The sequence below is a fragment of the Tubulanus polymorphus genome, chromosome 5 (assembly GCF_964204645.1).
Source record: "Tubulanus polymorphus chromosome 5, tnTubPoly1.2, whole genome shotgun sequence".
Lineage (NCBI taxonomy): Eukaryota > Metazoa > Nemertea > Palaeonemertea > Tubulaniformes > Tubulanidae > Tubulanus > Tubulanus polymorphus.
This window is the reverse complement of record NC_134029.1, coordinates 13989723-14017603: the sequence shown is the minus strand read 5'-3', so window position 1 is coordinate 14017603 and position 27881 is coordinate 13989723. Positions and strand designations below refer to the sequence as shown.

General features: G+C 37.7%; 2 protein-coding genes across 5 annotated transcripts; one reads left to right on the top strand and one right to left on the bottom strand.

Annotated features, from left to right (window-relative positions):
• The first annotated feature begins 2072 nt into the window (after nt 1–2072).
• Nucleotides 2073–23691, top strand: LOC141905830 (uncharacterized). 4 transcript variants are annotated; one of them, XM_074794883.1, is made up of 4 exons: nt 2121–2199; nt 16147–16233; nt 22748–23424; nt 23537–23691. In XM_074794883.1, exons 3-4 carry the CDS (start codon nt 22761–22763, stop codon nt 23560–23562), a joined length of 690 nt encoding a protein of 229 aa, XP_074650984.1. In that variant the 5' UTR covers nt 2121–2199; nt 16147–16233; nt 22748–22760; the 3' UTR covers nt 23563–23691. The 4 variants fall into 4 exon arrangements, with proteins under 4 accessions (XP_074650983.1, XP_074650984.1, XP_074650981.1 ...); XM_074794880.1 differs by having other exon boundaries at nt 22748–23691; XM_074794881.1 differs by having other exon boundaries at nt 2129–2199; nt 16147–16212; nt 22748–23691.
• A 447-nt stretch (nt 23692–24138) lies between these two features.
• Nucleotides 24139–24813, bottom strand: LOC141906262 (uncharacterized). The gene has a single exon (XM_074795506.1). The coding sequence runs from the start codon at nt 24811–24813 to the stop codon at nt 24139–24141; it is 675 nt and encodes a 224-aa protein (XP_074651607.1).
• Nucleotides 24814–27881: the final 3068 nt, after the last annotated feature.

Genomic DNA, 27881 nt, shown 5'->3' with positions numbered 1-27881 from the left:
AATATCAAGACATTACATTAAAGCATCTTCAAAAATTCCCAAAATAACTGGATTCCGTCTACGGATGGACGAACGGACGAACGAAAAGTGAACGCAATAGCCCGCGGGGACTAAAAAGTCCCATGTGGGCTAAAAACTTGTACCTATTATACTTAGGCCTAGCCTACTTAGGCCAATGTAGGGCTTAGGCTATAATAAATGTACTTACACAATGAGATCATCCGTCATCGCTGGTGTTGTCATTTTGTCTAATTTAGCCTAACGTGAACAGTCTATTTATTTTTGATTGTCCACGATCTTAATCGAATCAGTAGAGTTGTGCAGTCCAGATAAATCATCGTTTTTATATCCATTTTGTACCGAGTGGTAGGATTGATGAATATTCTCGAAAGTTGAGCTTTAAATCGGCAAGAAAGACCGCCATTCGGTTCCAGATTGTTTACTTCTTTATGCAAATGAGCAGTGTGTACCATGTGATCTGGGTAAGTTTATTTTATATGGGGGAGTACGTTGCTCGCACGTGTTTTACTACGTTGGTACGGCCGTAATGGCTGCGCTATCATAGGCCTAAATCATTGCCAAACCACATTGTTTTGATACCTTTGACAAAGCAATCTTTATTCACTAAAACGGCTTTCTAGAGTAGGCCTAATATTGTGAGTCGTTGATTGGTCTCTTGGCGACAAGAAGCTGCTACATCCCCCATGATATAATTGACGCATCCTCGCCTCATTGCGCATGTGTGCAATGCCTCATTCGCATAAAGAAATAAGCAAAAACAAACAAAATGGCGGTCTTTCTCGCTGATTTAAACCTCAATTTTCGAGAATGTTCATCAATCCTTCTAAGCAGTGTAAATTGGATATAAAAACGATGATTTTTCTGGACTGCACAACTCTACTGATTCGATTAAGACCTATTTGAGGTATGCACACTCAAAATTAAGCGAAATATCCCAAAAAGATCGTGGACAATCAAAAATAAAAATTTACCTTGTTGGACTATTTTTGTCTGTTCATATTTGACAGCACATTCATATAATCTTTGACACCTTGAAAAAACAGGATTCGTTCGATGAGAAATGGGTAAAATAGAACTCTAAATTCACCTTTCATAAAATGTAACTAACTTTAAAGAAAGGGGTCATGAAGAGGTTTAGGAAAAATTAAAATCTAATATTTTTTGTAAAAAATGATTACCATAGGTGTCTATAGTAATTTCGTGGAAAAAATTAAATATCATTATATCAAACGCCGAAATTGGCAGAATAAGCCGTTTTTGGAAAGTGTTTCTGACTATTATTATACTAATGTCTATTTATTAATTGATGAGACCTGTTTTTCTGGGATATTTTGCTTACTTTTTGGGGTTCATACCTCATTTATGTCTTAACAGAATGCCAAAAATCGCGGACAACAACTGAATATCCGATATATTTCCAGTTCTGTACCAATTAGATGGATTGGCAAAAAGACTCCTTAAGTCCAATTGAATTAGAGAGAAAATCCTCCATTTTGTCAAATTTCTTGAATTTTTACATTGTCACCATGCCTACGAAATGAAGTTATTTTTCTTGTGGGGTCTCAACAACTAAATCAGGGTGGCGTAGGCATGGTAACAATGTTCAAATCCAAGAAATTTGACAAAATGGAGGATTTTCTCTCTCATTCAACTGGACTTAAGGAGTCTTTTTGCCAATCCATCTAATTGGTACAGAACTGGAAATATATCGGATATTTAGTTGTTGTCCGCGATTTTTGGCATTCTGTTAAGACATAAATGAGGTATGAACCCCAAAAAGTAAGCAAAATATCCAAGAAAAACAGGTCTCATCAATTAATAAATAGACATTAGGCCTACTAAATTACTAAATTACTATACTTTAGGCCCTACGCTACACACCGCCGTGTTTTGTTGTTCAGCCTTTGGTGGTGAGGCGACGACCCTATATAGGCCTTCAGAAGGCACGCAAAGAAAAGCATTAAGAGCCTACCTTGTCCTTCAACAAAAGAATTGTAACTTAGTAGCTTAGGCCTATGTGGTTCGAAGAAGGCTTTCCGCATGTGCATGTACATAAACCCACATGTATGACAGGTAGCAACCACGGATCCGGAATATGTATCGGACCGAACAACTGTCGGCCGCGTCGCCAGAGAGCAGAGGCTTTGTGTTCCGCTGACGACTCCTAGGTGCCTCCAGGTGAGTGAAACCTCTGTAATATTAATTAAAAATTGGGTGAATGGGTGCAGATGAGTTAGTTGGTTAATGAGATATGGTAATATTAGGCCTAATAGGCCTTAGGATGGGCCTACTGGACGTCCGATGTCTGGTGATTGAGTTTCAATTCAATTGCAATGTATTTATTGCCTTAATGATAACGATACTACAATACTTATCCATAATCCATATATGGAAGCCCTCAGATGACATTCGAGATATGAGATATAACATAGGCCTACGAGATAGGCCTATGTTGGTTTTCGTATAATTGATGATGACTGTACGCGTCACCGTATTAAACGATTTATATAGGCCTACAGTAAATAGGCTATTGAAAAAACATACACTGAGGTGGCGCTAGCGGACGGACACCTGGACTGTAAATAAGTCAGGCATCAGACCACAATTAGAGGCGTTTTTACGAGCATCTGATTTTTGCGATCGATTTCGTGAACGATTTGCTTCGATCGTGCGATCGAATCGAACGTTCGTAAAAATGACGATGGATTTGGCTCATCACATGACATAAATATGGCGACGTTGAGAAAAAATTGTATCGTTATGAACCACCCGGTGCCGCCATCTTGGAAATCAAATTGCCAAATCGCTCGCCGAGCGAGTTGGTCGATTTAAAAAATCGATCGGAAAATCGTGTTCGTAAAAACGCTGATCGTGAAATCGATCGCAAAAATCGGTGCTCGTAAATGTGTTCCTACGATCGATCGCAAAAATCGGATGCTCGTAAAAACGCCTTAGGTTAGTAGCACGAATTTCGGTTAGGCCTATATGTATGAAATCCATTGATCCTGAGAGACAGATTGAGGATGAAATAAGGGATTCCCTGGACTTTTTTTGCTTGGATTAAGGGTACCAAACACGGTGGGGGATTCCCTTAGATATTGGGCTCGGATGTAGGCCTACTGGCATACCTGTACTGGGATACCCATCCTTTCTAAAGGTTTGATTATTTCAAAAGTTAGGTTGGGTATGTGGGGGCGAAAACCACTTCAATGCGTAGCTAAGATGCTGCCCAGCAAACACTCATACATTTTGAAGACATCACCAAAACGTCTTACCAAGACATGGAAATCAAGTCTTCAGTTGAGCATATTTGTAACACTTAATTACGTAGTTTAAAAATGTCTTGTAGACGTTCTACACAAAATGTCTGCAAGATGGTACGAATGATGTACTAACGACGTCTTTTCCGAGATCAATCCTAGATGACATCATCAATACATCTTACCAAGACATTGAAATCAAGTCTTCAGTTGAGCATATATGTAACACTTAATGACGTAGTTAAATAATGTCTTGTGGACGTCCATCAAAATCTTCTCATGAGCGTTAGACTGGAGAACCCTGCTACACCATCCATATGGCCAAAATGTGATACAGATTCTTTCAAACAGACCAAATGTTAATGAATTACATGTACAGTCAACCCCCGATATACCGGCCTCCCATATAGCACCATCCCCGCCTACCGCCAGGATTTCTCAATGTACATCACTATACAAATACAAAGTAAAACACCCCCGATATACCGCCAAAATCGTTCTGCACCGATGTAGGCGGTATATCGGGGGTTGACTGTAAAATGAAATAATTTTGTAACAACTACAACAATTACTTTTTGACCAATCCATCATATAAACAACATTAAATTGGCAGAATTCAAATCAATGCAAAATGATTTTTATTTGTCAATAACTCAAGTCATTCATGATAAGCTGAATGAAAATATAAATTTAAAATTTTCAAATTATCAGCATTGTTTTATTGAATACTGTGAAACTAATTCTTTTGAGAATAGTTTAATCTTCCCATCACTGTACGTATGAAATATCAAATCTAAAAATAAACACATTAACAGCTAGCCCTTGCAGCTCAAATTGCTTCACAGCCTAGCTCATTTCAGGTATACTAACAGATAAACTGACTTCATATCTTATAACTTCAGATAAACTAACTCTTGTGAGGGTATCAGGACAATTCCCACGGACAATTTCCCCCAGTCTATTGCCCCCTGGACAATCACCCCCCCCCCCCCTGTCAATTTGCCCCAGACAATTACCCCCAGTCAAATAACCTCCCAGTAAAATTGCCCCTATGACAATTGTCCCCAACAAATTCTCCCCACTTGAAAATTACCGCATAGAAAACTCCCCTACGGAAATCCCCCGGAATATTACCCCAAAAAACTTCCCTTATGGAAACTTCCTAAGATAATTGTCCGGGGTGAATTGTTCTAGAACCCTTGTGAGAATAGCTTAAATCTTCCCATCACTACGTATAAAAATAAAAGATTAAATCTAAAAATGAAAAAATTAACAGCTAGCCCTTTTGGCTCAAATAGCGTCACAGCTTCTCATTTCAGATATACCTACGAGCAATCATCTTGAGATGATTGCTCGTAGGATATACTAATAGATTAACTGACTTCATATCTATGGGCGACAATTCCCTTCAAAAAGACTATATTTTTTTCATGTAGCGTAAAAGACAATTCCGCGCCCCGTAGATATATTCGCGCCGTGAAATCATGCGCTGAAATGTCAGCAGATGGCGCCACGTACAAGTTAATGACGTCATCTTGGAAACCCGGAAAAAAAAATGTTCAATTCAATTTCTTTTATCTTTACAACATCGTTATCATTTTAGCTGTTTTGAAGTTTCGGTTAAAAATTTGCACGAAATTTTCAATGACGTCTGGGGAAACCTGTAATAGATGCACCATTTCACATTCTAATCTTACCGTGTAATACAGATACAAAGATATTAATATATTACATTCATTATCCTGAATTAGATTTTAGATGTTTGAAAAAAGAAATTCATGTATATATTTCGAGTCAGGATAATGATCTCTCAATCAACATACTCTAAATGATTTAGTCATGCAGTCCCCATTTCATAAACCTTGCTTTGAAGTATAACCTAAATCAAATTCCGAATCTACTATGAAATGGAGCTTTCATACATGATTATACAGTATCGAATCAAATCATATCATTGCCAGGTTTTCCATGGTGCCATCAATTGCATGTACGTGGTGCCATCTACTGACATTTTGGCGCATGACTTTGCGCCGCGGAAATGTCTTCGCAGCGCGAAAATGTCTACACAGCGCGAAATTCTCTTTTACGCTATGTGAAACAAAACATTCTATTTTTGAAGGGAATTGTCGCCCATACATATCTCATAACTTCATAACCTTTGTGAGAATAGCTTAAATCTTCCCATCACTGTAGGGTAACTATGTATAAAATATTGAAAATATACAAATTAACCGCTTGCCCTTTTGGCTCCAATTGCTTCACAGCTTTTTTAGATAAACTAATGGTGTATGCATATAATATTGTACTAAAATACAATAATATAAAATCATTTTGTTGCCTCATCTTTAATAGTCATCAGAAAATGAATTCTCCGATTCCTGGACTGAATTTCGACGAATACCCCCCTTCCGATCAAAAGCATTTCTTAGGTAATTTCCTTATGGCAAACTCTGTGGTTCCATAAAGACGTACAGCAATATCTGCAAAAAGTAAGATGAGAATAGAGAAATATTTTGCAAATACCGGGTATGCAAATTTCAAGCAATTTGCTTATTGGTTATTTCAACTTAGCCTTCTCAAAAATGAGTTCTACTATTCCAGGTATGCATTTTAAGAATGAAACATGTTTTTCTTATTTCAACATTGAATTGAGGATTGCAGAACCCTACTCCAGATCTTGGAAGACACATTGGAAGACACTAATAAGTAACTGCTAATCAGCGATAATGGGTTATCTGCATTGCTGATTTGAATGGCCATACAATGAAGTAGGAAGTTTCGTTGAAATAAATCTATCAGTTCAATAAATATGGTTATTTTTTAGGAGCACCACCGAGGGGCCAACACATGTACATGTATTAGATATGTAGAAAAATATGGGATACTAAGTACCCAAATACCAAGTTTAGCCAAAGCTTTGAGTATAACGGACATTAGACCCCTTACGACCTCCAACACTGCAGTAATACACTGAATAGAGTTAGATTAATGTAGAGTCATTGCGAACAAATTTCATTCACACTCATATCAAGCTGAAATGTCTAAGATAAATTTTTTTCGAGGACAAAGTTGACCAATCGCAACATTTTATTGATCATAAAAATCAACCTAATTAGCCAATGTACAGGCTAATTAGGTTGAAATTTATTTACCTAGACATCGCACGTCTCAAAAAATCGGCAGAGCTTGCACCACCAATAGCCTTGAGCTTAACCACCTAAAAAATTAAAAATTGTGTTTTATATTTCTAAGACTGCAGTTACATAAAAAATGAAATTCACGTTTTTTGTAGATACGGGTCGATAACACAGATGTTACACAAAATTCTTATGAGTAACAGGCTTACTTTGTATTGGACAAGGCTTTTCTGAAGCTTTCTCTGTTTTTGTGGGAAAAATTTCGAATTAACTCTGTTTGTTTACTTAGTCAGTGGCACTACATCTTTTTATGTAAAAATAAGGCAGGCGTGAGCAAAGAAAATCTCTGACTGTTTTGAGCATTCCATCACGATAAATAGGGGCATGTACACCAAATAAATATGAATTGTAATTAAGAGACAAAGAAGAACCCGTATTCAAGTCACTTTTCCTATATCTTTCCATGATTAAACTCCGATCTTCTTAAGTAACACTGTAATATATAGTATTAACAAAACATATATACCTATTCATCTTTTTTCACACCATCAGCTAAATCTGTTTCAAGAGCTTTTAAATGTTTGAGATCTTCACAGCAGTCGAGTGGTGCTACATTTTCAAATTCTTTAGAGTCGAGTTTATCTTTTATGTCAGTCAAAAGATGCAACACTTTACGCTGGAATCCTAGAAAATTATAATTGCTGCACTGTTTAACAGGTTGCTTGTTGATAAATTATGGATGCAGTGGAAAGCTTGGAAGGAGGGGTCAAAATATCTTTTTTAATAAAGTAGACCCTAAACCGGTACCGGACTATCTGGAATCCATTCAATTCGGAAAAATCAATATGAAATTTATATTTGCATATAAAATTTATATGTGTTTTTCTATGTTTCACCATTAACCCATACATAGCAATTTTAATACTGTTATTGGTAGAATTTACGGCGGATGAGAGCCGCCATATTTAACCTCCAAAGCGAGGCATGTAAACACTGACGGCAGTGTGTACACAAATAGGTACACTCATAGAAGATCCGATCAAAACACTCCTGCTGGGCTGCGAGTGCGGTTTCTGATTTTATTTATCCACCCACTATGTGAGACATATCCAAATAATTGCTGATGCAGCATAATGCTGCATTTTAGAACTGATGTTGGACTTCAAGTGATGAAAACACATGAATAACAGCAGTAGACCTAACATGAATCACAGTGGGCCGGATACGTCACAGCTGAGAAAAAGGGTCTGCTACGCGGAGAAAATGGCGGTGGCCAGGGACTCTACAAAAACTCTACTCTCTTTTTTGGCAAAACTATTAGATAAAATGTTTTTCTGTTTTCGCGAAAGTGTATTTATTGAGGTTTCAAATGCATATAGATATTAAAATTTTTTCACTGCAGTTCCCCTTTAAATGGAGAATGTTAAAAAGTGACTACTTACGACTCTCTTCCAATGGAAACCTGTCTGTGGGTTGTGTAGGTGATTTCAGAGATAAATCCGGGATGTTAGGCGAAGGTGATCGCTTAGCACAATAGTCTGCTGTATCCTTTCGACGGAAAATATTGCCGAAATCGGACGCTTTTCTTTTCTGGTCTGGTAAAACTCCTGACGACGTACCAGCTATTGGAATCTGTTTCTGAAGGGCTGGAGCTTTTAAATAGATTTGATTTCCTTTTCAATTTTGGTGTACAAGTACTGTAGTATCAGGGCCGTACATAACGAGGGCAGGGCCCGGAAAATTTGGAAAAGTGCCTATTTTGCAAATATTATTGTTATATCTAATAGAAATTTGATGTAAAATCCTTCACTTTGGACTGACAAACATTTTATTATAGGCCTAACAGAGCTCTTGTTAGTGCATAAAACAAGAATCATTATATTGATTTTAGACTTTAGGTAACTGCCCTTCTTAGGGTTACTCTATCCCCCAAAATTCAAATACTAGGTAAATATGTATATTTACTCAGTTATTAATGAAATCTAATGATATGCTTGTGTGATAATTAACATTGGATGAGCCCCGATAAGAAAAATTGAAAATAATTCTTCATCAACAAATATTTTTTTCGATTCTGTAAGCATTTGAAATAGACTTTAGTAGAGAATGTAAAATTATACTACTTACGACTTGCTTCCAATGGAAACCTGCCTGTGGGTTGTGTAGGTGATTTCAGAGATAGATCCGGGATGTTAGGCGAAGGTGATCGCTTAGCACAATAGTCTGATGTATCCTTTCGACGGAAAATATTGTCGAAATCTGACCCTTTTTTTTCTGGTCTGGTAAAACTCCTGACGACTTACCAGCTTTTGGAATCTGTTTAGGAAGGGCTGAAGCTTTAAATAGATTTGACGTCCTTTTCAATTTAGGTGGAGGTGGTAGACAAATACCAGCTGAAACGTATCGAAGCATGAATTAATGATTGGGTGAAAAGAAAGACGAGCTCAAACACAAGAAAGTACTGCTCGTGATCTCTATCTCAACAAATTTGTGTACTGCAACAAATTACCAACACTCAAAATTATAGCTCTAGATCCAGTTCCACAGTTGTGAGTTAAGATTTGAATCAGAGTTAACTCATTGAAAATGAACTCAGAGTTAACTCTAAATCACAACTATGGAACTGGATCCTGAGTTCAGAGTTGAATGTAACTCACAACTGTTGAATTGCAACCATATAGTTAGTACTTACACCTATCGTCCTTGTCCGAGTGATCCTCCTCAGCTTCTTCATTTTCTTCAGGGGCTTCATCTGCATGAATTAAACTATAGATGTATCCAATACCATAAAGCCCAAGCCAGTTCCATACAGGCACGAATGTGGTTTCATTTTGGTTAGATTCGTTGGACCACAGCAAAACATACTTCATTACTGGGATACCAGAAAGCAAACATAAAACAAATTCAGTAAAACCTCTATAGTGAACGCCTTTGGGTCTGAGCAAAAAATCTTCACTATTGGAGGTGTTTACTATAGAGAGGGTCAGACGGAACCTCACGTCAACACAAACCCTGGCCGCAGTCCTTCATTCGTCTATTACACCTATGCTAAGCCAATCAGATGCATTGTTTTTCACTGGCAGATTTGCTCTTATCAATACAACACATTTGATTTTACATAGACTGGTGCCCGCTCAGCGGCAACCAGTTTGCCCAAAAAATATCAGGCAACTTAATAGACAAATGAAGGAACAGTGGTCAAGGTTTGTGTAAGCGTGAACTTTGGCGGGAGGCAATCAAACCGTGGCAAGCGAGGATGACCCACCGGTGTCTACTCAGTATGAAAATTATAGCAGACATCATTTTTTATTTATCATCACTGCCCAAAAGGCCAAAACTTAACAGGTGATCTGTCAGCAGATATAGCTAAGCTGTGTTCTAGCAGCCTTAACCCTTTCAGTGCTGGCTAGTTAATACCCTATAGTGCTGAAGATAATTTGAAAATTCTGAAAAGTTTTACCCTAGTGTGTTGAATAACGGGAATAGCACTATACACGTCTACACCCTGGTGCGGTATATCGTTAGTTACTAATATTTCACTATGTTTGACAGGTGCTGCCATCTTTCAAGAGAGATAATTAGTAATTACTCATTAAATCAATACACTGCACTGCGGTGTAGACGCACTGAAAGGGTTAACTCTCCCTAGGTGGTGAGAACAATTCCCCGAGTAACCTACATTCCATGTGTGTAGATTTGTAGGCTATGACAGTGCTAACAACTGTCAAATATCCAAGACTATATAAAGCCTAACTCAGGTCGTATAAGAGCTGCCCCGATCATCGGATCTTAGAGCGACCTGGAGTTAGGCTCTTGGAGAAAGTTAAAACCTGTTTTTATTTCCTAAAAAACCTTCTCCAGATATGAACGCGAATTGATGAAATTAAGATAGCCAGTGACTGTGTAACAATCGACTGGTCAAAAATCCCCTCTGATACGTTTAAAATTTCAAGCATTTAAGTTAATTTCAAGCCATCTTTGAAAAAACTAGATTCTCTCTATGGAGGGATGGATGGATGCAAATTGAACTCAATAGCCTGCCCATGTGTGCTAGTACAAGGCCATCTATTGCTCACATAGCTTAAATGTAATTTGGCCCGTTGCAGTTTAGACCGGACCAAGCGATCACACAAGCAAAAATTCCAAGTAAAGGACCACAATCACTCCATCCAGTAAATTTTGGCCGTGGTTTAACATTGGCAGACAACTAACATTCAAGTCTCACAATGGTTGACCAAAAAAGGATAATAATGGAACAGTTAAATTGTACAAATATTTACAACCTACCTCTTTTCACTTTGATCTTCACAATAGGGAACTTCTTCCAATTATCATTTGGAATCTTGTCGATATATTTCTCAGAATTAGCTCCCGGTGGCCAAAACAAGTTTTTACCTACAATCCATGCTTTCGGCACTGTTCCACCATGTTCTTTTTTGTCTTCATTCCACACAGCGTACACCCAAAGCAAAAATACCAAACATCAAAACTTCTAATTTTAGTACAAACATAAGTTTTATCGTCTTACCCAAGTGACTTGGATGACAAAAGTGAGGTTACTACAATCATGTAACTTACCATGCCTTTTAATGACAGGTAGGATACCTCATATATGTTCGGTTATTTTAGAACAATATGAAACTAAATAAGTTTTCAGGTGTTCTCACTCAAAGCGAAGGACCTTTGTAACAAATCAATACGATATATTTTGCAAGCCTATTATTTTACCTTTGATACATTAGAGCATTAGTTGGAGCTTGCTATCTCTACTGTCTGTTATGGGGTTCGCCAATTTAAGAATTGTTTCATATTAAGATCCAATTAGGCTAGATGAGATCACAATCGGCTGTCACATATCGGATTCAAATACAGTCAATTTCTTTCACCAATAATTTAACTAAACAATCATTGACATACTAATTAAGTGGTGCTGTGAAGAAAGTAGTGCTTATAATTTCTAACTAAATACATGTAGAAGTGGAAAAATCACATGTCCACCTTCTGGTACAGGCAAGCATATAGATTTATGCCGGAGATTTTCTTTACATATCAATCTTCTTGCTGCTTTTCGTGTAGCTTCAATGTTATTTATATAGAATATCTTGAGAATTCGAGAATCACATGGCTCTTCGTCAAAGCTTTGCATGTTTGTTACTCTTATAATGTCACAAACACAATTTTCATCACGAACAATACCAAATTCAGAGTCATTTAATAGGAAAACACTGTCTTTATCGTCATTTGCAATCCTTGTCCTCATAGCTTTTTTCTCATGCATAAGAGCCTTGTGTCTTTTAAATTCTTCACTCCTTTTCACAGCCTGTACTAAGGGAGACTGTGATTTTCTAATCAATCCCTTTAAAACATGCAAAATGTTCTCAAACGGAATGCCGGATACTTCATCCAGGGAACAACGGAAGTATTCAGCATCTTCACGCAGATGCAATAGACCATGAACATTGTAAAGTGCAAAAAGTACTCCCAAAAAATACCGGAGCTTTTTTTAAAAAATTTTTCAAAAGTTCTTATGCATATGGTAACAACCTATTTCGCTCTTCCTCAGAAGGATTTAACATTATTAGCATAGCAATGTTAAGGGAGAGAAAATGTTATTATTGTTCTTCTGACAAAACATCTCTCAATGCAATAGATCCTGTGTACAAAACAAATTGCCTTCATTCAGTGGCCTTCCATCTATCTAAATGACTTAAGGTCCCTTGGTTGTCGGGCAAACACAGTAGGTAGTTTTCCTTTTAAAGTGTTCAAAACTATTGAAATTTGTTGAATTTGCAGATTTGATAATTTACAAATTCTTGGACCTGACTTCAAAAATGATATGAAATGTTTCACAACACCGTGACACACGAGGTGCATATAATCAAGAGGAAACTTGGTAATGCACTGAATATCAGCGTCTATAAATGGAGACTTTCCTGTTTGATGAACATTGTACTGATGCCTGCTAAATTTTTCATCAGTTCTTAATTCATGCATCTCCATGCTGTTAAATACTAATCTCCGCTCCCAATTTCCACGGATTTTGCATCTTTCGCATGAATAATATCCATTGTGACCGATGATACATTTTACATATGATCTGGAAGGTGCATCACAAACTATTGCTCGTACACTAAAAGCAAAGTTCTTTTCGCCATAATTGACCCCTTCATTTTCTGAATAAATATATTCAGCAATAAAATCCTTGAGATACCCATCCACATCATTTGGTTTATTCTCACCAGCAAATAAGGCCACAATAAATACCATCGAGTTACCAAAATATGCTTATATCGGCCAAAATTGTGTTTTTCTGGATTTGAATAATGGCAAACCATCTATATTTATGGTAATTTCAATCGCATCATTTTGATGACAATATTCTGGGTTAAGAGCCAAGCAGTGAGCTATTCCTACTTCAATACCAATGTACATATAATCACCACTATACAGCTTTTGGGAGTGAACTTCCCGTGCACGTTTTAATAATGTTCTGCTATCCTTGGGCAAATCATGCCCATGTGCGCGAAGAATGGAAAGTAGTTTATTTAATGCGGCCTAAGTACATTTGCTTTCTACTGCCCATTTACCAAGTTGCTCCTTGAATCCAATATCTACAGCGTTGTCGTCAGAGCTCCCATCACTGAAGCTATAATATTCGTTTTCATGATCTGAATCAGATATATCAGAATCCGAGTCACTATAATTAATATGAGGTCCAGCATCTTGATCCTCCTCAGCAATAGTTTCTGGCTCAGATAAACTCTGCGATTGAGTGTTTTCATTATTAGTGGAGGAAAAGTTAACATCAACTTCAACATCTTCAACATATTTTCTAACTTGCGTATCTATGTAACGCCATCGATCGATACCTTGGGCTCACTACAAGCAGAAATAAGCTTACTACGAAAAAGCTTAGCAACAGCTATCTAAATGACTTTAGGGCCTACCTAAACGCAATACTTGGGGCACAGGGACTCCATACGGGCTTGGTGAAATGCTTGAAAATCCAACAATTTAAACATCAATTGCCTCGAAACATAACACAATAAACAGAACACATCATGTGCTACAATTTTCAGTTGATAATGGTTTGAAAATATGCCTAGGGAACCAATATAAATAGACAAATAGTGAATAGGCCCCTAATTTAATATTTAACTCCCCCTGGTGGGGTCGATGAATAACTTGGTAATCCTTATTCCGCGCAGAGATGCATCAAATATCAAGATAAGTCAAAACCTGTCAATATTTCCCTTATTAGCCTATAGGCGCGTTCAGACGAAATTATTTAGACCACGGGAAAAATTCTGATCTGGTCCATTTTAGACCGGTCTAACCAGGTCTGGTCCAAATGTTTGACCGGACTAAATCTATGTGTGTGAACAGAAACTGGTACCAAGTCCGGTGTAAATCATACTCTGCGGTATGAATTCAATTGTATTAAACTCGTTTGACCAGCAATTTGTCATCAAGCTGATTAATATAGTTTTTATATTTCATTTTAGATTTTTTAAAAAGGACCCTAACCCTCTGGACCCTCTTCTCACCCTCTTGACACTAACCCTATCGAAACCCTTACCCTAAACCCAATATAATGATTTTATTGTTACTTTTATTAATTTATATTATAATATAGGCCTATGGATCCGGCTAAATATCTTTTATAAGTCGGTAACCGGATCCGGTAAAATAACCACTTCCATACTTATATAGACCTATGCGCACTTTCGCATGGATGCGCGACAATAGCAACGTCATGGACTGAGTCCTCGTTGCAGTAGTTGTAGGTAGCTGGCTGCTATGTATTGTAGAATAGATGGCCGGAAAGCCCGCCATCGCGCCGGGACTTCTCGGTTAAGTGTCCACACTTAACACGCGTGACAGAAGTTTATGGGTTTCACAACATGTTTATCTCAGACCGATGACTTACCTTCGATTTGTCGGTGTCATCCATTTCAGCCACAGAATAGCAGTAACGCAGAAAAGTAGGTTTTACAGCACGCGGTGACTCTAGAATCTCCTCGCTGCGCGATTATGTAATCACGAAACGCGGCAGTGTGTACATTTACGATCGATAGAACATCCAATAGGTTCGAGTCCCATCACCGCCCGAGATATTTTTTGATGCCTTATAAAACGTTACCATTATGAAACCTAAACAATGCTAACCATTCAGCGTCATTTTACAAACGACAGCCGTAAATCGATGTGCAAAACGTCACAGGTTTATGTGTACACAAACAAGCTATCTGGCAAAATATTATTGACATAGATGTAGAATGGCTTCCTGTGATTATATAATGACCTATATTTGAACGTCGAAATGTTATATTGCATTAAATATCATTAGAAGTCGTATTGTAATAGTAAAGGATGTATGATTATATCAGAAGCGGCAGGCATAAATAGAAATGATAAGTAAATCGGATTATTCGGTTAAATGGCGGATGTATACACGATGCAGAAGTCTGATATAAAAGTCAGACCCTGACGTGGGCATGCCGGTGGAAAGACGAAGCTATCTACGATGTGTGTAGGGCCGGCGTGAATTTCATCAGCGGCTACAAGCGGTCAATATGAAAATGTGTAAACATATAATTTCAATATTCTTTCAATATTCAATCGTTTGTGAAAATATGTTTGATATTAGGAGTATGCAAGTTTCGTGAGATTAGCAATTTATAATAGCATAGCTGTCATATACGGCTCCGTGTCCTCTGATGGCATGTGTATTAGGTGACAATTCAATTCAATTCTTTATTGATCCTTATTACATTGAAATTCCGGGATAAAATTCCCAAATTCAATAAATACAAATTTTAAAATAAATTAATACAACATACATGACACACGGGTTATTCATACAGAACAACATAAGCATGTTATTTTAAATGACAATGTCTACTTCAACCCACCCAGACTCAAGACTCTAGGATATCGAGTGACAGCCAAACCCGGGGACCGGGCCGGCTGGCTAGGCCACACGATATGCTCGGAGTCATGATGAAGCAGACATCAGAAGAGCTCTTTCTTCATCCATGGAGGCAATGAAGTTGCAGACCAGCTTAGAGGCATAAATAAATGAAGTCGGTCGCAAGTTCGCGATCAATTATTGAGAATTTTCAATAAAAAAATTTAAACCACTACTAGAGTCGAAGACCTGTATCATCTACAGATCGCCAAATCTCATCATTCCCCAAATTTCTTAAAACTTCGATTTCAAATTTGCAATTCCACATTAGCTTAGCCCAGAAATTCTACACTTTTTTCTCAGGCGTCAAATAATTTTCTAAAATTAATTTTCTTGTTTCATTTTTTGTTTACTATCTAATTATCAGAATTACCAATCCAATTAATCCCCAGCATCAACAGGTACGGAACAGATGGAAATTTAATAGTATACAGTTTTGTTTTGATATTAGTTTCTTCGTCTAGAATACATCGCTGAATTACGTCGACACGATGTAATTTCTGAATATCAGTGCCCGTCAATAGCTATGTCATTAATTCGACGTCTTCTAAATGTTTTATTTCAGACAAATAATTTTTGTAATCATTTCGACATCATAATTACGTCATTCCTGTTGACATCGATATTTTGATGTCCTCAAGACGTAATATTTTGGTCGAGTGTTTGCTGGGTGGCCTATGAGCCATAAGCAGGATTTCCCCTGAATTTACGTGCTTATATATGAACTAAACTCTTGAATTTCTTGTTTTTACTATAGGATATAGAAGATTTTGGAATAGTGGTCTGAGCTCAGTCGTATCTCGTATATCATATGGCGTATTTCGTATGTTGCATCTCATATCTCGTATGTTATATCTCATATCTCGAATGTCCTCTGAGGTCGTCCATACAATACGATACAATTCACCCAATTACGAATTTATTGAGCCTTCATTCCAACCATTTCCATGGTATAATATGGACGAAAAATATTACACATCTAAGGCAGTGATGTCCCACAGCACGAGGGCCTACTCGTCCTCCCTCGGCAGGGATTCAAACCAGATAGCATATCGGAAAACCTAAAATCTTACGTTAGTTACCTAATCGTTGGTGGTAAGCTTTGACCCTTTGTTTTATCAGATGGGCTTATACACCAATGTTAGCAGGGGCGGATCTAGGGTTTAATTAAGAAGGGGGAGCAGGTAAAGTTAGGGCATATTTTGGTGAATGAGGGCACTCTAAGAGCGTCTGGAGGTGTGACGTTTACCTGCCGGGTAGTCTTGTACCTAGCCGTCTAGTCAGTAACCTGGCTGTGGTTTGGTTTCACGATCGGATATTTTGACAAACCACAGCCAGGAATATGAAAAGGTCATTTTTCAATGAAATTTTCGTGAGTCAATTTGACTCATGAGTAATTTGCCTGGCATTTCATTGTCTCTTAAGATATCTGTCTAATTTTTGTGGTAATCAACGCACGACAGATTCGTTTTTTGTTTGATATATATAACACCTCACCTGACGATCTTAATCCATGTGCAAATTGGCCGTAAAGTGAGAGTAAATTTTTGTCGATTCAACAGCGGCCATTTTGAAAACGTGTGGAGGGTGCTGGCACCTGTGGACTGAGGCGAGGACCACAACACAAACTAACGAAATGAAACGACGAAATTCAAAAAAATTAAGAAATCAACACATTTTTCTTCAACCAGAATTTATTTTTTAATTATTTCTAATGGAAAACACAAAGATTTGAAATATAAGTTGAAAAACTATCAAAAATAAAAATTGTTGTTTCGTTTTGAAAGTTGTATATAAATCCTTGTAGGTCACCTTGTCTATCATGCCACATGTATGCAATACACAGAAATGGCGGCCAATGGCGAAATTTGTGGATAAATTAATTAATTTCTCAAAATAATGTTGATTAATCGCACGAAACATAGATAAAATTGGATTATTTCAAAACGTACCTTTGTTAGTTTGTGAATCAAGGAATTAATTGTGGACTGAAGTCAATAGAAAGTATATTTTCTAAATTTGATGCAATTTAAGAGCTATCTGGGCTTTTCTGGTGGCACCTGGGAGCCTTTGCGAATCCTGTATCCTAGACATGTATTCAATAGCCAAAGATAAGAGTCAAAAAGGAAGAGTGGTCCAAGTTTTTAAGACGCTTCAATGTAATGTCTTGATATTTAGGTTACACACGTATCTACTCTAGACACACCTTCAGCCCAAAAACTGGCCCTGTCAAAATCAAGATGGCCGACTGGCAGCCATTGTTGTTCGCAAAAATCAGCACCTTTTACATATTTTTGAGGGAAATTTTGAAGACGCTTTGATCAATTACCTTGACGTTTCGTATATATTTGATTCCCCCAAGGGCCCATCAGCTTAAGAAAAATTTGTCTATCGGATTCAAGATGGCCGACCTATGACCTTTTTAGTGCCCAAAAATGTCAATTTTGGCCCAAATTCTGAGTCCTGTAGCAGGGTTCGTAGCGTCTTCCAAGTCGGTATTTATGGTATGTCTTCCAAGTCGGTACTTATGTATGGATTCTGACTTGTAAAATTGGTAACAGTATTTTTGTTTTGGTCTATCTCGATCGTTGTCACCATGTGCGTCGGGTGCGATGAATTTTCCTTTTGTGGGATTCGAACCTGCTGTCACTAAGATCACGTGCTCGCATGAGCTGACGCGTGTGTTGCATTACTTCTTACGCATGTTTAAAGGTCGCCTGTTTTTCCCGTCCTGAATCATAAAAAAATTATAAATTATTAATTGTCATAAATCTTTTTATGTTCTACAACACACATGCACACGGCATCTATACAGGATTTCTTCATTCTTGGCTGTGTGCCAATCACGCGCTCAACTACCACATGGCTCGCTACTGAAGTAAAGGACTTTCTATCAGCAACAGTCGGTCACATCATTCTGAAATCACCAGTGAGATACACATTGATACGCAATATTATTTGTTTAGATCCGAATTTAATGGTTTCAAAACCTGATTATGCAAAAAATGAATTCAGTCAAGTTCTCAATTCATTGGCACATACTAAACATGTGGAAGTAGGTTTATGTGATAGGCCTACAATATTAAGTGAATTAGTTCATTGACAGCTCTGTGTCTCAACCAGCAGAATTTGTTGATTTCGCAGAAGGAAAAAAACCACTGGATGAGTTCATGTATAAGAAAATGAAAGGCAAAAGGGAATATGTACATGTGTGGAGTGTGGTATAAAATTTATTGTTATTATCGCACAGTCAAGCGACAGAACGCGGGTTTTCGATCAACTGACAAGTTGAAACTGATAATCTGGCAGAAGAGGCCTATATCGCACCAACAAATTGGTATAACCCATATCCCCCATAAACAACATGGTATCGCCCGTTTTCAATACAAGCTGGCGTGTAAATCGGCGTACAGAGCATTTCCGAACTTATGTGTTAGGTTTCCGAATTTACGTGACCGCGGCTTCCGAAATTACGTCGGCAAAAAAAAAACTTAAAATATCAGTGCGTTTAACTATTCAAACCAACAAAAAAATGATTTTGACAAAAATTTGGGCAAAAAAGAAAAATACATATCGAAGCTTAATTGCCGATTACTGCTAATAATTGACGGAATCCACCGATCAAAATCGCATTTCTATAAATGTATTTCGAACTTACGTGGAGTTACCCTATATATATTTGTATCCCCCAAGGGCCCATCAGCATGAGAAAAATTGGATCGATCGGACTCAAGATCGTAAGCCTGTGACCGTTCCTGTGACCTTTTTTGTGCCAAAAAATGTCAATTTCGGCCTGAATTCTGAGTCCTGTAGTTTCCTAATGGTTTGCCATTTTTCATTGCAATTTGTGATGGGTATTCTTTGGCAAGGGATCTCTTATACGCAAGGTATATTATTTGATTATTTGGCCATCTTGGTGTCATCAGAACTCGTTCGTAGTTGGAAAAAAGTTTTTCCACATTATATTGATACTTAAGCAAATTTTGTTACCACAATCAATTGGAAAGTTGTAGCTCATGACATGGTCTATGATCGTGGTGAGTTTCAAGGTCATTGGTTTTTGTATATGGCCACCAAGGGGCGTTGAACAATACAATAACTTAGTATTTCTATGTTATATTTGTACCTATGCATATTTTGCTACCACAATCGATTGGAAAGTTGTAGCTCATGACATGGTCTATGATTGTGGTGAGTTCAAGGACATTAGTTATTCTATATGGTCACTAGGGGTCAATAGTAGAATAACTTTATATTTCCTTATTATATTGGTATTTTGTGTTCCATAATTATGGTGAGTTTAAAGGTCATTGGGCTTTGCATATGGTCACCGAGGGCGTTGATTGGTAGAATAACTTAGTATTAGGCATATTTTGTTATCACAATCATTTACAAAATCGTAGCTGCTGACATGTTCTATGATTTTGGTGAGTTTCAACGTCATTGGTTTTTGTATATGGTCACCAGGGGGCGTTGAATATTGAAATTGTTAAATTGTTGAGCATTTGAAACAACTTCCCAAGTGGGCATGGTGTCCCTGCTGCTGGTGAAATCAGTAGGCCTACTCCAACTAATTCAAAAATCAGCAACTTTCGCTTAAAAAGTTGCAGTTGGTAGTGAATTTTGCATAAGATGATAGTGAAATTCAAAATTTCTAGCCCGATTTTCCTGTTAAAAGTGCTACGGTACAGCCTAGAAGTAACATAACTCACAATGCGTCTGGCGTTCGTCTGAGATCGTTGCGTTTTTGTTTTTGATGAAACGAATTAGAAACGTAAATGAAACTAGTAAGGCCCTACTACCGCGGTTCAAATTCAATGCGTCCGGCGCGCGCACATCAAATGCACGAACATATTAATAGCAGCTTCCTTCTTTTCGAGTGCAACTTCTTGTATTTGGTAAAAATGGTAAAATACATGCAGTAACATTATAAAGGCCTAACAGGAGCGTTCAAAGTTTCGTTGCACCCATGAGCGTACAGTGAAACGCGTTATTATGAAATGGATGTTCATCCCTAACGAGTGTCAAAAGCGGTCAGAACTAAACGAAAATGAATTACAGAACGCGGTTTGAACGATATGTTTACTAAACGCAAACCGAAATGGAGTTAAGTTTCTTCTAGGCTGTACCTTAACTTTGAAAAAAGTGCTTAAAAGTGCTTATTTTTACCCTAGCCTTAAGACTATGAACCCTGCATGAATGACCTGACAGTTAAAATGATCAATGAAAACACTGGTTAAAATTCTAAGTTTCATTGTGAAAATTGGGATTCGAACATGCAAGCAAAGCGATCTAACCATAAGGCCACAGAGACTGCATTGCAATTTTGTTTCTATAGGGCCTATATTGCTTCACCCTTAACTACTCTATTATAATGCAACCTAAACCTTATCCTAACACTAATCCTTTGGACCTCTAAACCTAATACCCTAACCCCCTGAGCCCTCGTAACCCTTTTGTTGCGTGTGCCAGGCGCGGATCCAGGGCCATACAGTGACTACAGCACAGTGAAAAAAGGGCACCAATTTTAGGAAAGGCCCAGTATTAATGCCCAGGGAGTGAGTTTGAGTTTGAGTGCCATTCATTGGTATCATGCCACTAAATGTGCCTTCACATTCAATTTGCTTATGCCTTTTTTTAGATTTTTGGCGAAATTTGCCCGTTTTCGATTAAATTTATAGAGCAACAATAATGTCTCTTTTAGAATAGTGCCCATTTGAATAAAAAAATACCTTAGATTGCAATTGCAGCGCCCCGTGTTTTCTATAAAAAAAGTCAATAATTTTCTAATTGTTCTAAACTGTGATCATTTACGTTTTTATTGAAGATTATGATATTCTTACATGAATATATGAGTGCAGTTTTCGTATCGTATTTTCTATAAAAAAAAGTCAATAATTTTCTAATTGTTCTAAACTGTGATCATTTACGTTTTTATTGAAGATTATGATATTCTTACATGAATATATGAGTGCAGTTTTCGTCCAAAAGTCTTCACATAGCCCATGGGACAGGGTTGAGTGGGTGAAGGGCCAGGGTGGTTTGGTAAATTTTCTATCGTTTTAGTTGAAATGCCCATTCCATTCAAACCATAATTTATACAGATTGTCATGACATGATTATTAAAATAATATCATAACTAATACGGCAAAGACTATTCATTATTATAGTTTTTACAAGCAATTTTATCAAACTTTGTTTTTGTTTGACAATGTGCTTTTCGATCTTAGAATAGGTATTGTCCCTGTTGTTTATTTGGTTTGTAAATTTCGTTAGATTTTTTGATTGAGTGTCCCTTACAGACCCACCACACCTGACGGGAGCGAAACGGGGTTTGATTTTGAAATTGGAAATCGAAGTACGGATATAGTTGTGTGATCGGTTGTTTAATTTACAGAATTTTTTTTTTTTAAATCGAAGCTTAGCCACCAGCCACAGGCGCCATCAGTAGTTGAGAAGTGAAATAAAATAGCTCTAGATAGTCTTACATGCATGTATTCACTGTCTGTTCTGTGTGTATTCATGCTAATAGTCGATAGGTGAATGACATTTCACAAACGTCATAGGCCTACTTACAGTAGGTGTCACTCATATGATTTTTCCACAATGTTATGCACAGCGAAAGGGTTAATATGGTCACTACAATTCAAAAAGCTGCGATTTTGAATCGACGATCTATGCAAGGATTTACCAACAACCTTTTCATTCTAGATTGGTCCTCGGTTGCAATGTCCTTTAGGGTACCTGGAAGTGATCATCAGATCATCATCAATATCCAATCAAATAAAGATATGAGACCGTTTATATGAAAATTTAACAATTGCCATCTTTATTTTAATCAACAATGTACTAGATCATGAAAATGGAATTTTCACTCAAGATACAATCTCATTATACTCGCAATATTAGTTCCCTAGAATAAAGGGGTTATGGAGCGCGATAAATGAAAAGAATATGAGCGTTGCACCAATATAAGATTAAGAATTTGTGATGACATATGCAGTAAAACTCACTTACCTGGGATCGCGTGGGACCATAAAATCTTTGCCGAGGTAGGCGAATTCCGAGGCAGGAGCAGTATAGAAATTAATATTTTCAAAGACATAATTTCCTCTATATTTCAATGTATGCATGTCATGTTGCGATAAAGCGTGTAAACTCCAATGTTATAAGACATATTAAAACAAATGACCAATGAAAACTTCCAATTTTTTGTCTTTTCTTGACATTGATAAGTATTCCTGGGGGAATTTCAGAGGGGTTAAGTAAAGTTTAATCCAGCCAAGTTCCTTTTAAACGTTCCTTTTTAAGGAAGAATCTAATGTATCTTGTTGTCTAATGTTCAATACTATTTTTAGGATTCCAGCCACCATGAACTCAAATGATTCCGTGAATTATAAACAGAAATATAAAAACTTGAAGCGAAAATTAAAGTTCCTTATTCATGAGCAGGAATGTTTTGCAGAGGAACTACGAAAAGTTCAGCGTAAATTATTATGCGTCGCAAGGGACCGAAGTTTTTTACTTGACCGTTTGCTTCAGTATGAAAAGATCGATGAATCGTCAAGTGACTCTGATGCAACTGATTCTAGTGACTCAGATGGAGAAACTCGAACTAACAGACTTTTTCCGAAAAAGCAAAAAGAGAATGCTTTTCCTCAATTTCCAAATTCGAGTGATCTAAATTTACTGGAAAATCTGAACTATGGTCCAGTGAGTGAACAAGGTCAACAGCTGAATTGTGGTCTTAACATCGGATCTGGAAACATACCAGGACCTCCACCGCGTAAACGGATTAAAAAGGAAACAAAGAAGCCTGTCAAGATTATTGAAAAGAAGACGGCGGAACCAGCTGGTAATGCTCCTGGAATTTTGGGACCCCTTACGAAAGAAGAAATAGAACGCCACTTAGATGCCAAACAGTCTAGTTTTATGATTGAACGTGCACCAGCCACAATGCCTTCTGATATTTTTAATAATGATAATTCAAATTTTGATATTGATGAAGTCAGCTCGGATGCTTTGGCTTCTAATGGTACTGAACAACTTCTAATAGCTTCAACAAAATAATTATTTTTTGTCAATTGCTAATGATTCTAATAATTCTAACATTTGATTATTATTTTGTTATGTCTAACTTAACCTAGGTCAGGAAATCCCATCCTCTCAGTAGGTATTCAAACCTGATGGTATCACTAGACTGCCACAACGTGAAAATTTGCCGGAAAAGTCCACTTTAATGTGAATGATAATGTTACAATGGAAGAGATAGAATAAAGACAGGATATAAATGTAGAACAAATTTACCTGTTTTATAACTCAAATATCTTCATCAGTCATCAGCTCTGTGGGTAGTTTTGGTGTTTTGACCAATTTTGACCATTTAGACATTCTGGGTGTGTTGACGGACTTGTATTTCCTCAGTTCCTGACGAAAAGGCAACTCAACAAGCACACGTTCGAACTATATGGCATTCCGTTTATTACTCTTCAAAATCTCAGAATTCACATGATATGATATGTTCATGTAACCATGAAACTAGTACAGTGAAGATTATATATGGCTGACGCGACACGTGACAACTTGCATTCAAAAGATATTGACAATACAACATGGACATAATACAACAGTACTGTATTCGGTCACGACATCCTCCGGCCACACTTGATTAATCACAGAATATATAGTTTGAGTTTAACAAAACAAGTATAGTTTGAGTTTAACAAAACAAGTATATTTACAATCAGTTTTAGATTTCAGAGTCCTCCCGGCCCAAGATATCACTGATACGACGTTCTGCAGCCACCGCTGCGGAACGTTTCGCAGGTCGTTCCTTAATCTCAACGCCGCCACGCCTTTCCTCGGATTTGACGCAATTTCGAACATCCGCTGCGAATACCTCCAAAGGATATAACTTGGATACCGGCCGCGAGGTAACACCGTTGGCGGTTTTAAGCGTTGCGGATCGCGCTCCCGGATGAACGGATATTACGATAGCGAGATTCCATTTTAAACGAGATGTTCCGTCCTCTCGAATTTGAACAATCGCTCCTGGAACTATGTAATTAGAACTCCCGGATTTCTTATGTGATTCTCGCAACGACACTAAATATTCGTGTTTCCAACGTATCCAAAACGAGCGTAACACGGATTCTAAGTAGCGTTTTCTTTCGACGATATCAGTAATATTCGGCTGGTAGTCATCTAGATCGAATTCTAGATGTGGTAATACACACAATTTCCTGCCGATGAGTAGATGAGAAGGTGTTAGCGGATTTTCATCGTTGATATCACCGGATACATAAGTTAACGGCCGATCGTTTAAACAGGCCTCTATCTCAGTTAACAAAGTACGCAATTCATCGAAAGAACAAAGTGAACGACCTAAAACCTTTTTAATTGCAGTTTTAGTTAACCCCACCATCCTCTCCCAAAATCCACCATGCCAGGGGGCTCGTTTAACTATAAAGCGCCATTTTATGCCCTGTGTCCTTAACTCGTGCCTTAAATCTGGTGATCGAAGTAACATTCGAAAGTTGATGCATTGTCAGACAATAAAATCTTCGGTAATGACCATCGTGCAACGAATCTACGAAAGGTTAACATAAAATCAGGCAATGACAATGAACAACAATGACAGTAGACAATGAACTGACGAGTTCCAAATGTACAGCACGAGTTACGGCACAGGTGAATAGGCACCCATAATATTTTTGAAGATCAGAATTACTTTTGGCATACATAGGCCCGAAGAAATCAACTCCCGTGTGATAAAATGCTGGCACATCAATTACGCGGCATGATGGGAGGGGTGGTGGGTCAGGCAAACGGTACGGTAATGATGCTACGATGCGACATGTTACACATCTTCTTATAGTATTCTTTATCATTTGTCGCGCACACGGAACCCAGTAGGTGTCCCGAAGTTTTGTTAATGTAGCACCCACTCCAAAGTTGAGCGTTTCATAATGAGTTTGCCATATAACCAATCTCGTAATTGTGTGAAACTTTGGCAACAGAATTGGATGAATTGTCGATTGAGGCAATGGTGAATTCTGTAACCGACCTCGACATCTAATCAACCCATTATTGTCTAGAAACAATTGTAATTGAGAAATGATCGGATATTTCTTTGTATTAGGTTTACCATTTTTCAACTCATTGATCACACTCAAATATACTGACTTTTGACAGTGTCTAATCCAAAGTAATTTTGAATTCTCTGTTTCCGACAATTCTAATGGACCGATCATTTTTTTTTTGGGTTTCGAGCATTATAGATAAATCGTCTAACGTATGAAGTCACTCGTAGCAATCTGCTTAAACTGGGATATTGATCGATGCCGATAACTTTGTCTAGATTGATGTCGTCGTCGTGAACATTGTTGCCTAACTCATAGTTTGTTATCTCTTCAGAAAGTACTGAATTCACAGAAATATCAGTCGGCCAATCAGTCCTGGAAAGTAGCCAAGAAGGGCCCTGTTTCCATAAGTCAGAGTCTCTTAGTTCCTTTGCAGTCAAGCCTCTAGTCAATAAATCCGACGGATTATCTGCTGAGCGACAGAATCGCCAGAGAGAACCAGCGGTTAAATTGTTGATGTGTCCAACTCGATTCGAAATAAAGGTAGAACCGGCTTTAGTAGGGGGTGATTTGAGCCAGCCTAGTACAATTTGACTGTCTGTCCAATAATGTACGTCACAATTATATCCCATTTTCGAAAACGACGCAGAGACAAAATTGCCCTACCTTGCTGATGTCGTAGCGGCCATCAGTTCTAATCTCGGAAGAGTCAACGGGGATATTGGAGCAACCCTTGACTGAGACAAAACTAACACTGACTTTGTATTGGAGACCAAATAAACAGTGGAACCGTAGGCTTTCTGACTGGCATCTCCAAAAACATGAATGTTACAGTCATCAAGAGTAGAAGAAATCGCTGGAAAATACTGTCTCGGTATAAACAAATTAGACATAGCATCATGGATATCTTGCTGAATTGCTTTCCACTCAGTTACGATAGAAACTGGTAAATGTGAATCCCAATCAAACTTTCAAGACCATAACCTTTGTAGAAGTATCTTAGCCCGTATAGTTACTGGTCTTACTAAGCCCAAAGGGTCAAAAACCTTTGCGATCTGCTGTAATATAGAACGCTTTGTAGTAGGTTCAGAATTGAAAACGTCCTTTACACGAAAAAGGAGCGTATCTTCGATAGCATTCCAACGAATACCGAAAACCTTAGCTGTTGTGGAAGATTCCTTTACGCCGTCGTTGTTAGCTAGTTGCATCACTGTGTCCGAGTTGGATAACCAACATCGGAGATTAAAATTGACATTAGTCATTAATTCACGAGAAGCCGAGTAAAACTTAACTAATTCATCTCCGGAAAAGAAACTTGAGGCTATGTTGTCAACATATATGTCATGTAATATTTTCTGAGCAACTGGAGAATCTGAATTACGTATATGATGTATCAATGTGCTATTGAGTATAAAGGGACTGCATGTGGCACCAAACAATACCCGTTTAAAACGATAGATATCGAAATCACTTTTTGGATCATGACGGTCTCTCAACCAAAAAAAATCTAGTCATGTCTCTATCATCCTCGTGAAGCCCGACACTAAGAAAAGCCTTTTCAATATCGGTAATGGCTGCGTAGGGACCAAGACGAAATCTTATAAGAATGTCTACGATGTCGTTCTGTAATGCTGGACCAGACTCTAAGCAGTCGTTGAGAGAAGGCATACTGGGCGATTGAGAAAAACTGCAATCAAACACTATGGGGACGGGCGTAGTAGCTGAATCACGGTAGACTGGGTGATGTGGAATGTAGTGAACAATATCGGAAAAATATGGAAATTCTATCTTCTCGATAAAATCACGTGCAAGTTGTTCGTCGATAATGTCACCATAAGCCTGAAATAAATTTGGTGATAAAGCCAGTCTGTTGATAGTTGAACGTGTTCTAGACGCCACCAATTCAATATTACTAGGTAATGGTGGATGGTTATGCTTCCATGGGAGTCTAGCGTAGTATAAACCATCTGAAAACGTTATGGAATTCTCGCAATAGTTATCAAGAAAATTGACATTGTAGTCACATGGAGGTTGAATTCCAATAGTTTCCAAAGCCCAAAATTGGCTTAAGTCAGTTTCGTTAGATTCAGTAATTGCTGATAAAATAGTTGCTGTGGAGTCGTCGATTAAGGGGCCGCAAATAATGTAGCCCAATTTGGAGTCAACAATAACTGGACCGTCATTAGATACTCGTCTAATCTTTCCGTCAATAAAATTATAGTAGAAGTCTGTGTAATGTAACGTCAAATATATTTGAGTTTCCCGATACATGACTCTGAGGGTGAGCTAATTCGTCTTGACTCAAACCGAGACCTTTGGATAAATCAGTCGGTACTTTTAATAATGACTATTCATACAATAAGAACATTTTATTGAATACCAAATTGATTATTATACCGGTAATAAATAT

Coding starts and splice junctions, on each gene's coding strand:
- LOC141905830 (XM_074794882.1), top strand. CDS start 22,761: ATGAACTCAAATGATTCCGTGAATTATAAACAGAAATATAAAAACTTG.
- LOC141906262 (XM_074795506.1), bottom strand. CDS start 24,813: ATGGTGGGGTTAACTAAAACTGCAATTAAAAAGGTTTTAGGTCGTTCA.